The sequence below is a fragment of the Lolium rigidum genome, chromosome 3, assembly GCF_022539505.1.
Source record: "Lolium rigidum isolate FL_2022 chromosome 3, APGP_CSIRO_Lrig_0.1, whole genome shotgun sequence".
Lineage (NCBI taxonomy): Eukaryota > Viridiplantae > Streptophyta > Magnoliopsida > Poales > Poaceae > Lolium > Lolium rigidum.
The window spans coordinates 389,861,040-389,874,669 of NC_061510.1; the positions used below are offsets into that span (position 1 = coordinate 389,861,040).

The 13,630-nt window shown below is 45.2% G+C and overlaps 2 protein-coding genes across 6 annotated transcripts; one reads left to right on the forward strand and one right to left on the reverse strand.

The window, feature by feature from the left end:
* The first annotated feature begins 7,609 nt into the window (after positions 1-7,609).
* LOC124704504 (syntaxin-121-like) lies at positions 7,610-8,773 on the forward strand. Its single transcript, XM_047236769.1, has one exon. The coding sequence runs from the start codon at positions 7,658-7,660 to the stop codon at positions 8,615-8,617; it is 960 nt and encodes a 319-aa protein (XP_047092725.1). The 5' UTR covers positions 7,610-7,657; the 3' UTR covers positions 8,618-8,773.
* A 175-nt stretch (positions 8,774-8,948) lies between these two features.
* Positions 8,949-13,428, reverse strand: LOC124704503 (nuclear intron maturase 4, mitochondrial-like). Of its 5 annotated transcripts, none has more exons than XM_047236768.1 (4): positions 13,234-13,428; positions 10,882-13,146; positions 10,472-10,536; positions 8,949-9,557 (listed from the first exon to the last, which is right to left on the reverse strand). In XM_047236768.1, the coding sequence occupies exons 1-3, from the start codon at positions 13,301-13,303 to the stop codon at positions 10,532-10,534; spliced, it is 2,340 nt and encodes a 779-aa protein (XP_047092724.1). In that variant the 5' UTR covers positions 13,304-13,428; the 3' UTR covers positions 8,949-9,557; positions 10,472-10,531. The 5 variants fall into 5 exon arrangements, with proteins under 5 accessions (XP_047092724.1, XP_047092722.1, XP_047092721.1 ...); XM_047236766.1 differs by having other exon boundaries at positions 10,706-13,149; positions 13,234-13,427; XM_047236765.1 differs by having other exon boundaries at positions 10,645-13,149; positions 13,234-13,427.
* Positions 13,429-13,630: the final 202 nt, after the last annotated feature.

The window sequence follows — 13,630 nt, forward strand, 5'->3', positions numbered from 1 at the left end:
ATGAACATCAACTTTGATGTGTTTGGTCCAAGCATTAAACACTGGATTGGATGATGGGCACATAGCACCCATTTTATCACACCAAACAATTGGAGGTCGGTTCTGAGAAATTCCCAACTGATGAGGCAAAGCCTGTACCCAAATTAGGTTTGCAGTGACATTGACAATAATATTGTATTCTATTTCAGTATTGCTACGAGAAACTGTAGCCCGCTTACCTACACTCCAATAAATCAAGTTAGAACCAAAGAATACATCATATCCCCCTCCAGATCACTTGTCATCCCTACTACCAACCTAGTCAACATCGAAGAAAGCCGAGAGAACTCCTGATGGGTTAGGTCGGAGGTGTAGTCCAAAAGAAACTGTGAAACGGACATGACACAGGATGTGCTTGACAACAGACCAGTGGGCATCCGTAGGTGCACGAAGATACTGACACACACGATGAACAACAAACGAGATGTCAGGCCGAGTGATGGTAAAATACTGGAGACTCCCAACAATACCACGATACTAATAATAGTTCGCCATCAACAACATTAAGACAATCAATAGATGACATAGGTGTCGAAGTTCCTTTGCACTTCAACATACCAGCACGGCGCAATAGATCCAAAGAGTACTTATTCTGGGTGAGTGATAGTCCATCATCAGGTTGAGTAACCTTCAGTCCAAGAAAAAATTGAAGTTTATCCAAATCCTTAATAGCAAAATCAGTACTCAAGGCAGTAATAAGACCATCAGCCGCACTATAGGAAGAACTGACAAAAATTATATCATCAACATATATCATAAGATACATAGTGACTTGTGGCCACTGAAGAAGGAACAATGACGTATCCGGTGTTGAGGGAACATATCCATGCACTCGAAGAGCAGCATCAAGATGCGCATGCCATGAACGGGTGCTTGATTGAGACCATAAGTTGCATTGACCAACCGACACAAAGATTGTGGACGGTCAAGATCAACAAAACCTGGCTACCTCATACAAACCTATTCCCCCCATAAGCCACGGAGAAACACATTCTGAACTTCTAGCTGGTGAAGGGACCAACCACGAGTGAATGCCAATGAGATAAGAAGCTGAATAGTGGTAGGTGTTTTCATAATCAGGACCATATCGATGTTTAAATCTTTTGGCGACCAACCATGCTTTATAGCGCTCCATACCGTTAAAATGCATTTTTTCCTTACTTTGTAGCATACAAAAGCTACAATTGCATTGTCTAATATGCCATATCCCACTGAAGGAGGAGGCCAAGTTGTACGCCAAATTCTTTTTTGGACAAATTTTGTATTTAAGGGGTTCACTGCGTTCTCTGAAACTTTGTATTATTAAGAAATATATTAATCATTTTTATAAGATTACTCTGTTGATAAATAGTTTGAATGAAAAATGATAGCCACTTATTTTAAAATAAAATTAAGAAAAAGTAATACTATCTCCTTTCCATGAAACTTGTTTTAAATCTATCTAAATTTAACTGTATCTAGACATTAAATAGTGCCTAAATACATCCAAATTTTAGATAAAATAAAGATATATATTTCATGAGATGAGGGCAATATGAAATTGTTTGTAAGGTCATCTAGCTAATATGATTTGCACAAGTTATTTCCCGAGCTCAACCTCAAATGGAGGGGTTGGGGCTTTGGCTTCAAGCTCAAACTCACCTTGTGATAGACTGCCCTCCCTGGAGCGCTTAGGGACTATCTTATGGGATATATCATCCTAATTTTATTATTACATTCCCAAATTTTGATGAGAAACAAGAAAATTTATGTGATGGATCCGTGGCAGCAGACTACATTGGATAGGGGAGTCGACGACCAAATTGACCCATTTCTGCGTCCAACTTGCCACAAATTATTATTATTTGTTTTATAAAGAACAATTTTGTTTGACTTGTCGGTTTACATCAAGGTGAGTTCACATCCGGTCTCTGTATAACAAAAACGCACACAACTGCTGAAAAAGAAATAGATGGAAAACAAGAAAGAATCAGAAGACCTTGTAAGGCGAAGATACATGTCATATACATATTTTTTTAGAAAGCTACTCTCTCCGTTCCTTGATATAAGGGGTATAGTTTTTCCAAAAAAAACTTTAAAATATAAGGTGTATTGCGTAGAACCACTCAATTGGACATTTTTTTTAAGGATTCAATTGCATTTTCTTAGCTCATGCAAAATCCTTTATTTTCTCAAAACAATAATTCAGGGGTAATCTTGCCCAAAACTCATGCAACTTGTCCACAACCGTGTGTTTCTTAATTTACATGCCAAAAACTATACACCCTATATTTAGCAACGGAGAGAGTAGCTTTTAAAAAGTCTTACATTTCGGAATGAAGATAATAAAGGGATTTCTTAGTGAGCTAGCTGAGAACTAACTTCATGCTTAGTCAAGTGTTACAACTCATATTGAAACTAAAATTTAATGAAATCATCTGATTGTGACTAAGAACCGAGAAGTAGTTACACCCGATAATAAAACATTGTGTGCACTAGTGGAGATAGATCCTTCAGTCCCGACCGGTAAGGGGCTTTAGTCCCGGTTAGCCAACCGGGACTAGTCAGGCGGGAATAAAGGCGAACCCTTTAGTCCCAACCCAGTTACCAGCCGGGAAAAACGACCCTCCACATGAGCGCCGCAGAGCGCTGGGGGCAAAGGACCTTTAGTCCCGGTTTGTAACACCAACCGGGACTAAAGGCTATTTTGTAAATTTTTCTAATTATTTTTCACTCTCTCTTTTTTCTATTTTTTCAGAATTTCTAGCATTTTAGTTATTTGACAAGCTTAGTTTCTAACTACACCTAATCTCTAGTCAAATCACTTACTCGTGGTCAAACTTCCTGCTCGGTCACCCATCCTCCCACTACTCCATCACTAGCACGCTTAACTTCCGAGTTCTTTCCGTCCGCTTCCAAGGGCTTCGTGCGCATGTATGTGATACTAGTATCATATCAATCCGATTAACATGTTTGCCGATGTCACATTTTATTATTATTTTAATCCCAAATAATTATTTTAATAAATATAAGTATCACATGCATGCGAACCGGGACGTCTGGGCGGATTTAGGGTGACGTGACCAGACCTTTAGTCCCAGCCCAAACTACGCCGAAACTAAAGAAGCATGACCAAAAACTTGTTTTCTACTGGTGGTTAGTCCGGTGACTGGGCGGCTGCCTATCTATCACCATACGGTTGGTCTTGGTCGTATTTGACCCGATGAATGATTGAACTAGCAGGAGCACGCGTCCAACTTGACCAACTCGCATCAAGGAAATGAAAAATCTGGGAAATCCTCCTCCAGGTGCTGAGTCTGCTGACCGTGGAAGCCGTACGTCAAGTGTCGAACATAAGAGCAGACACACCATCGACGTCAAGTACGGACGACCAACCATAACGAACCGAGCGCTCTGTTCGTGGGCAGCGCACGAACGTTGGCTGGCATATCCCATTGTAATTTGAATCTCTTTCTCTTGAAGTGGTCCCTCCATTCATTTTTTTTATAAAAAAATGCATGTATCTAGATGTGTTTTAGTGTATATCTTCACTCATTTTGATTCGTAGCTAACTCATAGGGTTAAAATATCTAAACCATTTTATAATACTAGTGAACGGGGAGGTACTATTTAGGCAGTGATTAGATCAGATTTCCTTGTCCGAAAAGACTAGGTTAAATATTCATTCTTATCTTAGCGTGTTAGAAAGAGTGTCTCGTCGTGAAGTGTTCTCCTTACTTATTGAATGTCAAGTGTCGGCTCAGAAAAATCCCAAGGAAATACTGGTATGGACGCAGGTGACTTAGCCCCTATAGTACTTCATGAAAATATATATATGTTGTCATATTATTTTATTGAGCTTGTCAACTTCATACTCCACATGCATGCTTTTTAAAATGTTTTTTTCCTGTATTTGTAGTGAGGTTTTTCTGCCAGAGCTAAGAAAGGGTCTAGCTGGAGCCGATATCGTAAATGCATCCCAGATCACCACACATGATCTACGTAAGACTTTGTTGCTGGTGAAGATGCTAAGTTGATTTTAGTTATTGTGAAGTTGCCTGCTATTATTGTGATGTTATTTACTACTATTGTGAATCTAGTTTTTCATTGCCTATCAAAGCTGCCTAACGTTGTTTTGTAAAGTTGTCTACCACTATTTGTGAAGTTGTGTAATGTTGTTTTGAAGATGCAAAGTTACTTTTAGTTGTTGTGTACTTGTCTACTCCTGCTACGAAGTTGCATATCGTTGTTGTGAATCTAGTTTTTTCGCGGCGTACCAAAATTGTTTTGTCTCGCAACAATGTTGCTTCTTGAAAATACCATCAAACATATGTAAGGCAGATATAATTCTGAAGATCTCATTTCAAGGATTTCTTAAGGAAACAATAGGACTATGTTGTGAGCTATATTAATTACCAATTATCTTACATTGTATATAGTTTTGCTTAACACAAAGCTAGGGGCTCATCGTCCCAATTACAGTAATTTCTATCGATAAAACCCATTCTAGGTAGCGCATGTGCTACCTTAGTTTCCTCCCTTGAAATATGATTGAATTTAACGGTGCATATATTATAGGTCAAATCGTTACAATCCACCAGATTTTAAAAGTGAAAACATATTGTAATTCGAAGTCAGGGCTTAAAGGTTATAGTATTTAAAATATTAAAGGCATTATAATCAATGGGATATGAATTTCTACACTAAATTAGATAGGTAGCTAATTTAATTTCCTATACACGAGTTTGTTGACATTCTACATTTCTACTGCAACCATTGATGAATACCTTAAGCATGTAGAAATAGAAAGAATTTTGGTAAAATGGAAAAGGGATTTTCTTTCAAAAGAAATATGCTAATTTGATTCATATCAGGAATAGGAAATTTAATGAATTTGGAAGTGGGGTTGGGAAGAAATCTTTCTTGTTATATATAAAAACTGCGTGGTGAGTTCCGGAAGGCTCCACCGGTGAATGTAATAGTGCACCCTATGCTTGAAGTTTGTTAGATCGGGTGGTATTCGGTCATGCGCACCCATGTTTTATTCCGACCGTTTGGTTTTGAGGGAGCAGTGAAGCTCCATTCTGTGTTGTCATTAGGTGACATTTTGGTCATAGTGAAGTCAGAGACGGAGAATATCATGAAGACCAGATTGGAGGATTAGCAATGGAGGTTCGAGTCTCAGCGTCTTGGCTCGATTTAGTTCTAGATTTCGCAGAAGCAATATAGAAGTGGGGACGGTAGCACAAGTGAAATTAGAGTCTTACCTTTCAGGTTGAAAATTAAAGATCGGGGCTTAATTGGTTATGCGTGATAATAGTCTTAGTTGAAGAAATTGTTTTGAGAGCGGAGACTATCTTCAGGGGGCGACATCACAACTAAAGTTAGAGTCTTAGTTGACGACGATGCTTGTGCATTATATTATTTTTTGAGACGTCGCTTTTGGAGAGGCTAAGTTCACGTAATGTGTTGGTGGTGGATATACTATTGTTGTTAGGGCTGTCATAGCGGGTCATTTATTTTCTTAGTTTCTTTTCTTTGAGCTGTATGCATCTTGTAATTGGTATCTCTCGATATTTATATATTTTATTTATCAAAAAATATCCAACAAATTTATATCTTACCCTTTGAGCTAGGAGGGTGAGGGATCGACGGATCACGTCGTGTATATAGCGTAGGGTGTAGCGGTGCGGCTGCCGGCGGCGCTGAGGAGGCGGTGGCGTTGTCGGTCAGCTTTTGGTGGGCAGCACTCCTCTCCTCCGTTCTGGCTGCTCCGGTGGAGCATCGAAGCGGACCTGCTGTCCCTTGCGCGACTGCGGCTCGTCGGAGCTGTGGTCCGTGGTGTCCCCGTGCCGGTGGCCGAGAGATGGCGGCGTCGGCTTTTGTTGTCGTTGAAGGTGAGGTTGCAGGTGACCGAGATGGCGGCGTCGGCTTTTGTTGTCTTTGAAGGTGAGGTTGCAGGTGACCGAGATGGCGGCGGCGGCTTTTGTTGTCTTTGAAGGTGAGGTTGCAGGTGACCGAGATGGCGGCGTCGGCTTTTGTTGTCTTTGAAGGTGAGGTTGCAGGTGACCGAGATGGCGGCGTCGGCTTTTGTTGTCTTTGAAGGTGAGGTTGCAGGTGACCGAGATGGCGGCGTCGGCTTTTGTTGTCTTTGAAGGTGAGGTTGAAGGTGACCGAGATGGCGGCGTCGGCTTTTGTTGTCTTTGAAGGTGAGGTTGAAGGTGACCGAGATGGCGGCGTCGGCTTTTGTTGTCTTTGAAGGTGAGGTTGCAGGTGACCGAGATGGTGGCGTCGGCTTTTGTTGTCTTTGAAGGTGAGGTTGCAGGTGACCGAGATGGCGGCGTCGGCTTTTGTTGTCTTTGAAGGTGAGGTTGCAGGTGACCGAGATGGCGGCGTCGGCTTTTGTTGTCTTTGAAGGTGAGGTTGCAGGTGACCGAGATGGCGGCGTCGGCTTTTGTTGTCTTTGAAGGTGAGGTTGCAGGAGACCGAGATGGCGGCGCCGGCTTTTGTTGTCTTTGAAGGTGAGGTTGCAGGTGACCGAGATGGCGGCGCCGGCTTTTGTTGTCTTTGAAGGTGAGGTTGCAGGTGACCGAGATGGCGGTGCCGTCTGTCGTGTAGGTGAGATGGTTTGGTTTTGAGGGAGCAGCGAGGTTCCGTTCTGTGTTGTCATTAGGTGACATTTTGGTCCATAGTGAAGCCAGAGACGGAGAATATCATGAAGACCAGATTAGAGGATTAACAATGGATGTTCGAGTCTCGGCGTCTTGGCTCGGTTTAGTTCTAGGTTTCGCAGCAGCAATATACAAGTGGGGGCGGTAGCAGAACTGAAGTTAGAGCCTTACCTTTCAGGGTGAAAATCAAAGGTTGGGGCTTAATTGCTTATGCATGATAATAGTCTTAGTTGAAGAAATTGTTTTAAGAGCGGAGACTATCTTCAGGGTGAAAATCTAAGATCTTTGCTCGGGCGACGAGAATGCTTGTGCATTGTATTATTTTTTGAGACGACGCTTTTGGAGAGGCTGAAGTTCACGTCGTGTCTTGGTGGTAGATATATTATTGTTGTTAAGGCTGTCATAGCGGGTCTTTTATTTTCTTAGTTTCTTTTCTTTGAGTTGTATGCATCCGTGCGTAATTGGTATCTCTCGATATTTATATATTTTATTTATAAAAAATATCCAACAAATTAATATCTTACCTTTTGAGGGCTTGAGGCGTAGCAGCGCGGTTAGGTGCGACCATAAGCGGAGTACGATTCACTACCCCAGGCACGGGCAGGGGCGGGCACGCACACGCCACCGCGTGATCGGGCGCTGCCAGAGCGAGCGACGCGAAGCACACAGCGGTGTACTATTCTACATTTCTACTAGTGTCTAGTGGCGCGGCCGTCTCCTTCCTCCCACCTTCCCTCCCACGAGAACAGACAGACTCCTTCAACTCAATTCCGCGTCCCCGATCTCGCCTCGCTCGCCTAGTATACTACTGTAAGTAGGAGTAGCGGTTAAGTAACCTCTTGCTCCTCCCGATCCAAGACATCAAAGCGCGGAACCAGAGGCGATCGATCGAGGAGAAAAAGGCAGCGTCTTGGCTCGGTTTGCTGCTGTAATCCATCCGTCGAGCTGATCCTTGCCTTCCTGCCGCCATGAACAACCTCTTCTCCAGCTCGTGGAAGCGCGCGGGCGACGACCTCGAGTCCGGCGGCGGCGTGGAGATGACCGTCCCGCCGGGCGCCGCGGCGGGGGCGAGCCTGGACCGCTTCTTCGAGGACGTGGAGTCCATCAAGGACGAGCTGCGGGACCTGGAGCGCATCCAGCGCTCGCTGCACGACGGCAACGAGGGGGGCAAGTCGCTGCACGACGCCGCGGCCGTGCGCGCGCTGCGCTCGCGCATGGACACCGACGTCTCGGCCGCCATCAAGAAGGCCAAGGTGGTGAAGCTCCGGCTCGAGTCGCTGGACCGCGCCAACGCCGCCAACCGCTCGCTGCCCGGGTGCGGGCCGGGGTCCTCCACGGACCGCACCCGCACCTCCGTCGTGGCCGGGCTGCGCAAGAAGCTCCGGGACTCCATGGAGTCCTTCTCCGCCCTCCGCGGCCGCATCACCTCCGAGTACCGCGACACCGTCGCGCGCCGCTACTTCACCGTCACCGGGTCGCAGCCCGACGAGGCCACGCTGGATAACCTGGCGGAGACCGGCGAGGGGGAGCGGTTCCTGCAGCGCGCCATCGCGGAGCAGCAGGGCCGCGGGGAGGTGCAGGGCGTCGTGGCCGAGATCCAGGAGCGCCACGGCGCCGTCGCGCAGCTCGAGCGCAGCCTGCTCGAGCTCCAGCAGGTGTTCAACGACATGGCCGTGCTCGTCGAGGCGCAGGGGGAGCAGCTCAACGACATCGAGGGCAACGTCGGCCGCGCCAGGTCGTTCGTCGAACGGGGGCGGGAGGAGCTGCAGGTGGCGCGAAAGCACCAGAAGAGCTCACGGAAATGGATGTGCATCGGCATCGGGATCCTCCTCGCCGTCATCCTCATCATCGTCCTCTCCATTGTCCTCAGTAACAGAAGCAGCAACAACAGCAGCAGCAACACCACCACCAACACCACCAATCCCTAGCAGCTTACTAGCCTGTCAATCTCTGATCGATGATCCTTCCTGGGCGGTGTTCATTCTTTTTGTCGATTCTTTTTGGGTATACCCGTCGCGATTGTAATTATTATACTGTATTGAATTATCTTTATACTCCAGTTGCGTGACAATTTTGGTGGTTAATCCCAGTTGCCCAGTTGGAATGGATTGGACTTCGGAGACACCGCGTGTGTGACAGGTGAGGCTGGTGAGCCAACTTGGACTTGGTCGAAATTCATGTGCCGCCGCAGCTTGACCCAGCCCCGCCTACCATTTTCAATACGAAAAGTAATCAAAAGATTCAATGCATATAGCACGTTCAACTTTATCAGAAAAACTTAATTATTTGTGACCAACAACGATATTCTTGTTCTTTCAGATGATTATTACTCCTTCCGTCCACAAAAGATGTCTCTGAAAGCTTATTCTTCCTTTTTAGATGTACATGTACCCAATCTGACGTTAACAGAGCAAAATAAACATATCCTCCCTCAGAAGCTACATAATGAGCACATAGTAGAAGAACTGGCTCATTGGCTGAGTCCTGGAGGTTGGAGAAGAGCCACAGGTAGAGGATGGCCTGGTGCTTGCCAGTACCAGAGAAGGCACCACCCAAGGGGCCTTTGCAGTTTGGCATCTTGATCTCGCAGCTCTGGTCGACGAGCAGGTAGGTTCTGGTCTTCTGGAGCGTGACTTTCGGGAACTCGAATACCTGGATGGCTGGATCAGAGGATTTCAGTTGAGCGAATGATCATCAGTAGTGATCTCTGTTGGTATGCGATTCAGTATCCAGGTTACGATATACGGGCACACCAGAATAAAGCCCGTCACCGTGAATCTGTGTATGACCTGTTGCTGATGAAAACTGGAAGGCGACCTTGCCGCGTATTTCCTCCAGGCAAAAGACCATGTATCCACCAGCAGATGCCTGGAATAGAGAGGACGAATTGCAAATAAGAACCGATGAATCCATTATCTTTGAGGTCAGAAGGAAACGATGGCATTTGCGGTACAGTTATTCTGGAGATGGAAAATAGAAGCAGCAGACTGTCATCTACTTAAGGCCTTACATCTACTACAAAGTTGTCTCAGCCATTAGTTACAGCACACCAAAGTTTTCGGTTCATAAAATTGTTCTCATGTATCATCATTGCACAATTGGCAAGAAATGGTAGGACACATCAATGACTGTCATCACTGGATCAGGTAGAAGAGAACGAAAGGCAGCATTGACTATCATCACTGGATCAGGTAGAAGACAACGAAAGGGCGACAATAATGATGGTGATTGGCCATTAAGACTACCTCAAATGTTTTGGAACAGATCAAGTAGCTGGCATGTGTCATCTATTCGGTCTATTCAATTATAGTACCATGGCATAACAATATGAGTTTCATCGGATAGTAATCCTACATAAACACATGAGTGAACTAGAAAATTCAAAAAAAAAAAACGATATGGACACTGTTCTTTGATTTACTTCATCATTACACATTCTTGTGATTTCCTTGGACATACCCCGTTTATTTCATACTGGTAGCAGATCATATATGGGAAGACATTGATTGGCAGGCATCAGTGCATCACCACATAGTGAGAAAGAGAACAATGCAATGTTCTCAAGATGCATTAAATTTAAACAGACACTGGGAACAACACAACTTTGTTAAAAAGTGTTGTTAACTTGGATGTCATAGTAATGATCGAAAAACAAACATCAGTCTTCCAATGCAAAATGAATAGAATGGCCAAATGCTGATACCATATAACAAAATAATACCATCGGGCACAAAATGTGCACAAAGCAAATGTGATTTAACTATCAGGGCTGCAAAGTGTACCTTCTTCCTTGGAGATTAAGGATGGGTGTTACTAGTATTACTGCCAGCAATTCTTCATGATCACTCTGAAAAACAACCCAATACAGGCACCAAGAATTAGAATAGTTATTTTGAGAGAGATGCTTCCCATGCTATCGACATGAAAGTTCATTTTAATTTGGAAGAATATATACAAGCATATTCTATAGTTGCCTCTCCAAGAATAGTAATGTTGAGCTGTAGCCATGTACGCACATAAGTGCTGACAAACATATAAGATACTAAACCGTACAAAGCCTTCATTCTCAAAATGAGAGCCTGAGGTGTCATCTTATATCATCGAATGAGCACACCGAAATCAACTGACTGAAGGGAGATTTGTCCTAGATATAGATCTTTAACATGCTGAGTGCACAACCCAATCCGTCTACCATTTAAACTCCCATGAATTGATGATGAGAAACCTGTCCTCCATCCTGGAAACCGTTGTTTCTCCTTGACATGAATAACATACATGCTTGGCGAAGAATATTGGCAGCCCATGACAAAGCAGTTGAATTTCCGAGCAGGGACAACTCTTGAGAGGGTAAGCACACATAAGCCACTACTAGAAATGCCATACATCAGAGCTTCATCAGTAGAAACTAAAGAACTAGTCTCTAACTGTGCCATCATTGCCTCAAAATCCTCAACCATTGGAATGCCATAATCATCGAGTTCAAACCGCTTTTCTGTCAACTTCTCATACATTCGGTATTTTGCAGATAGTGTCCTGATGCAGGATTTCCTGACACACTCAACTAACATAAGTTGAAGTTCTTCAAAATTGTCAACCTCAGAGAACCATCTTACCCAACGCTGAATTATTCCTGCAAACCAACTTATGATTAGTTCATCATCTTGCAAGACAAGGGCTGAAACATGTCTGGGGAAACCTTCAAGATTAGTTAGACCGTAGCGGTTGAGGCACTTCTGGATATAACGAAGAGGTGCATGAATCTTAATGACGGCACAGTCACCGCAGGAATAGATTGATTCCTCATTCTTTAAGCTGGACAACAGTGCTTCTGTAACAACAGTTTCTGATGAGATGTAGTCTTCAGCTTGCTTTTGAAAGTTGTTGAAGGCATCTCTGAGTTCTTGGGGAAGTGCTGGTTCAGCAATATATTTTGACAGGAGCATCTCCTCATTAGCTTCATCTTTGGCATTGATATCCTTCATCCATACCTTGAGTAAAGTTTTGAACCAATGATCTGTCTTCATCCCCTCTTTCCTAAACTGTGAGATGTGGTCGAGCAACGGTGTGCTGAGACCGAGAGACTTGATCTCAGACTCTTTTACCCTCCTCAAACCATATGCCAACCACTTCTTTCCTAATCTAATATTCATAGTATCCCATATCTCTTGCTTCTGAGAAGCAAATAAACGGACCTTCTCCTTCAGCTTATGCACAGCTTTCAGTGCAGCACTTTCTTTTGTTGCGACTTTAACTACAGTGCCAGCAAACTGTAACCCCCGGGAGTTCTTTTTGACTGGCATAATATGCAATCTATCATCAACTTTCAGGTAAAGCGATTTGCTCAAGTAATCAACAATTTCAGACTTTATATTTTCTGCTACGTCTCTGGATCCCACAACTGCAACAAAAATCTCGTCCATGTATCTACAAGCATGTAGTCTTATGTTTGGCCGACCCTCTGTTAGATCCTCACTATTTACATCCCTGTCTTTCAGTTGACTTCTAAACCATCGACGCAAATTAGAGCCCGTGTGGTTATCTGTAGCATTTGTTGCCCCTGAAGAAAGGCCTTCATGTTTCATGCAAATCCTAAATACTTCATGGTCAAAACTGTCAAGATATATATTCATCAGGATTGGCGCAAGTACTCCTTCTTGAGGGACTCCATGGCCCTTGGGAAATCCTCCAAACACCAAATTGATCACCTCAGCATCAAACATATCTTGCATGAATGCAACTAATTGGTCATCAACAATCTTTTCCTGTATTTGTGAGATAAGCTTGGAGACTACATTACTATCGACCTCTTTGTACAAGGGGACAGTAAAGCACCAATCTGGAACCCCGATTTCACTCGATATGAACCTCAGAGCAGAGTGATATCCTCGCCCACTCCGGCAACCATGAGATATCTTGGAGAACTGAGGCCTGTAAACAACCTCAAGCACAACCCTGACCGCTTCCTGGATAACTTTCAGGTTCAGCCGTGGAAGAACAAGTCGCTCGCCTCCTCGCTTCTTTGTTGCGGTCACCGAGAAAGCATTCGCCGCAATATCAAACTCGCCGCTCCTGAGCTGCTCCGCTAATGCGGCAAAACAAACATCGCCTTGAGCGGATGTCAGGTCGACATTGGAGTTCAGCCGGACGATGTCATAGGCGTCTCCCAAAGTGTCGGCGCTCGACACCACCATGCCCATGAGATTGTAGAACCTGCCGTCCAGGTACTGCGCCTTGACCCTCTTCTTGATCCGGAGCTCGGCCAGTCTCTTCCGCTCCATCCGCGACAGGGGCTTCCGCTGCCCCTGGGCGGCGGCGGTCGATTCCTCGGCGAGAGAGGCCAGGCTCTTCGCCAGAGACACCGGCGAGTCGACGGCGTTCTCCGCCGCTGATGCATCCTCGATTCCGTCCAGCAGGAAATGCGCCTTGTACCGCCGGAAGCAAGCCGTGTAAGTGTAACCTGCTAGTTGGAAAAAAAATAGCTTTAGCTAGCGACGCAAATTTGATGCGGCGGCGGAGATTAGGATGCGCGATAGGTCGGACGCACCATGTGGCGGACGGTGCCTGGAGATATCCCGGAGGAGGAGGCGGCGGCCGCCGGATGCCAGGAAGGACATGGAATCGGGCGCTAGCCTAGCGCCGCATTAGGTCGAGCCAGGGTACTCGAAGCCCAATGGGGAAAAGAGTGCGGACGGGGTGGAGACAGCAGGAACGCGATGCCCCCAAGAGAAGGAAGGCGGCGGCGCGCGTGGGGGGCAGGGGTGGGATAGATGCGGCGGTGACGCTAAGGTACGGCACGCCGGCAGCCGTAGGACAGAGGGGGATTTGCGGCGGCGCTGGTAGGTCGGGACTCAGGAGGAAGAGGAAAGAAAAGGTATAGGAAAGAGGTTTCAGTTATTTCACTTGTCGATGCACCGTTCGAACTTTCTTCTCATTTTCAGATT

Coding starts and splice junctions, on each gene's coding strand:
- LOC124704504 (XM_047236769.1), top strand. CDS start 7,658: ATGAACAACCTCTTCTCCAGCTCGTGGAAGCGCGCGGGCGACGACCTC.
- LOC124704503 (XM_047236766.1), bottom strand. CDS start 13,303: ATGTCCTTCCTGGCATCCGGCGGCCGCCGCCTCCTCCTCCGGGATATC. Junction 13,150..13,233: donor CAGGCACCGTCCGCCACATG/GTGCGTCCGACC, acceptor TTTTCCAACTAG/CAGGTTACACTTACACGGCT.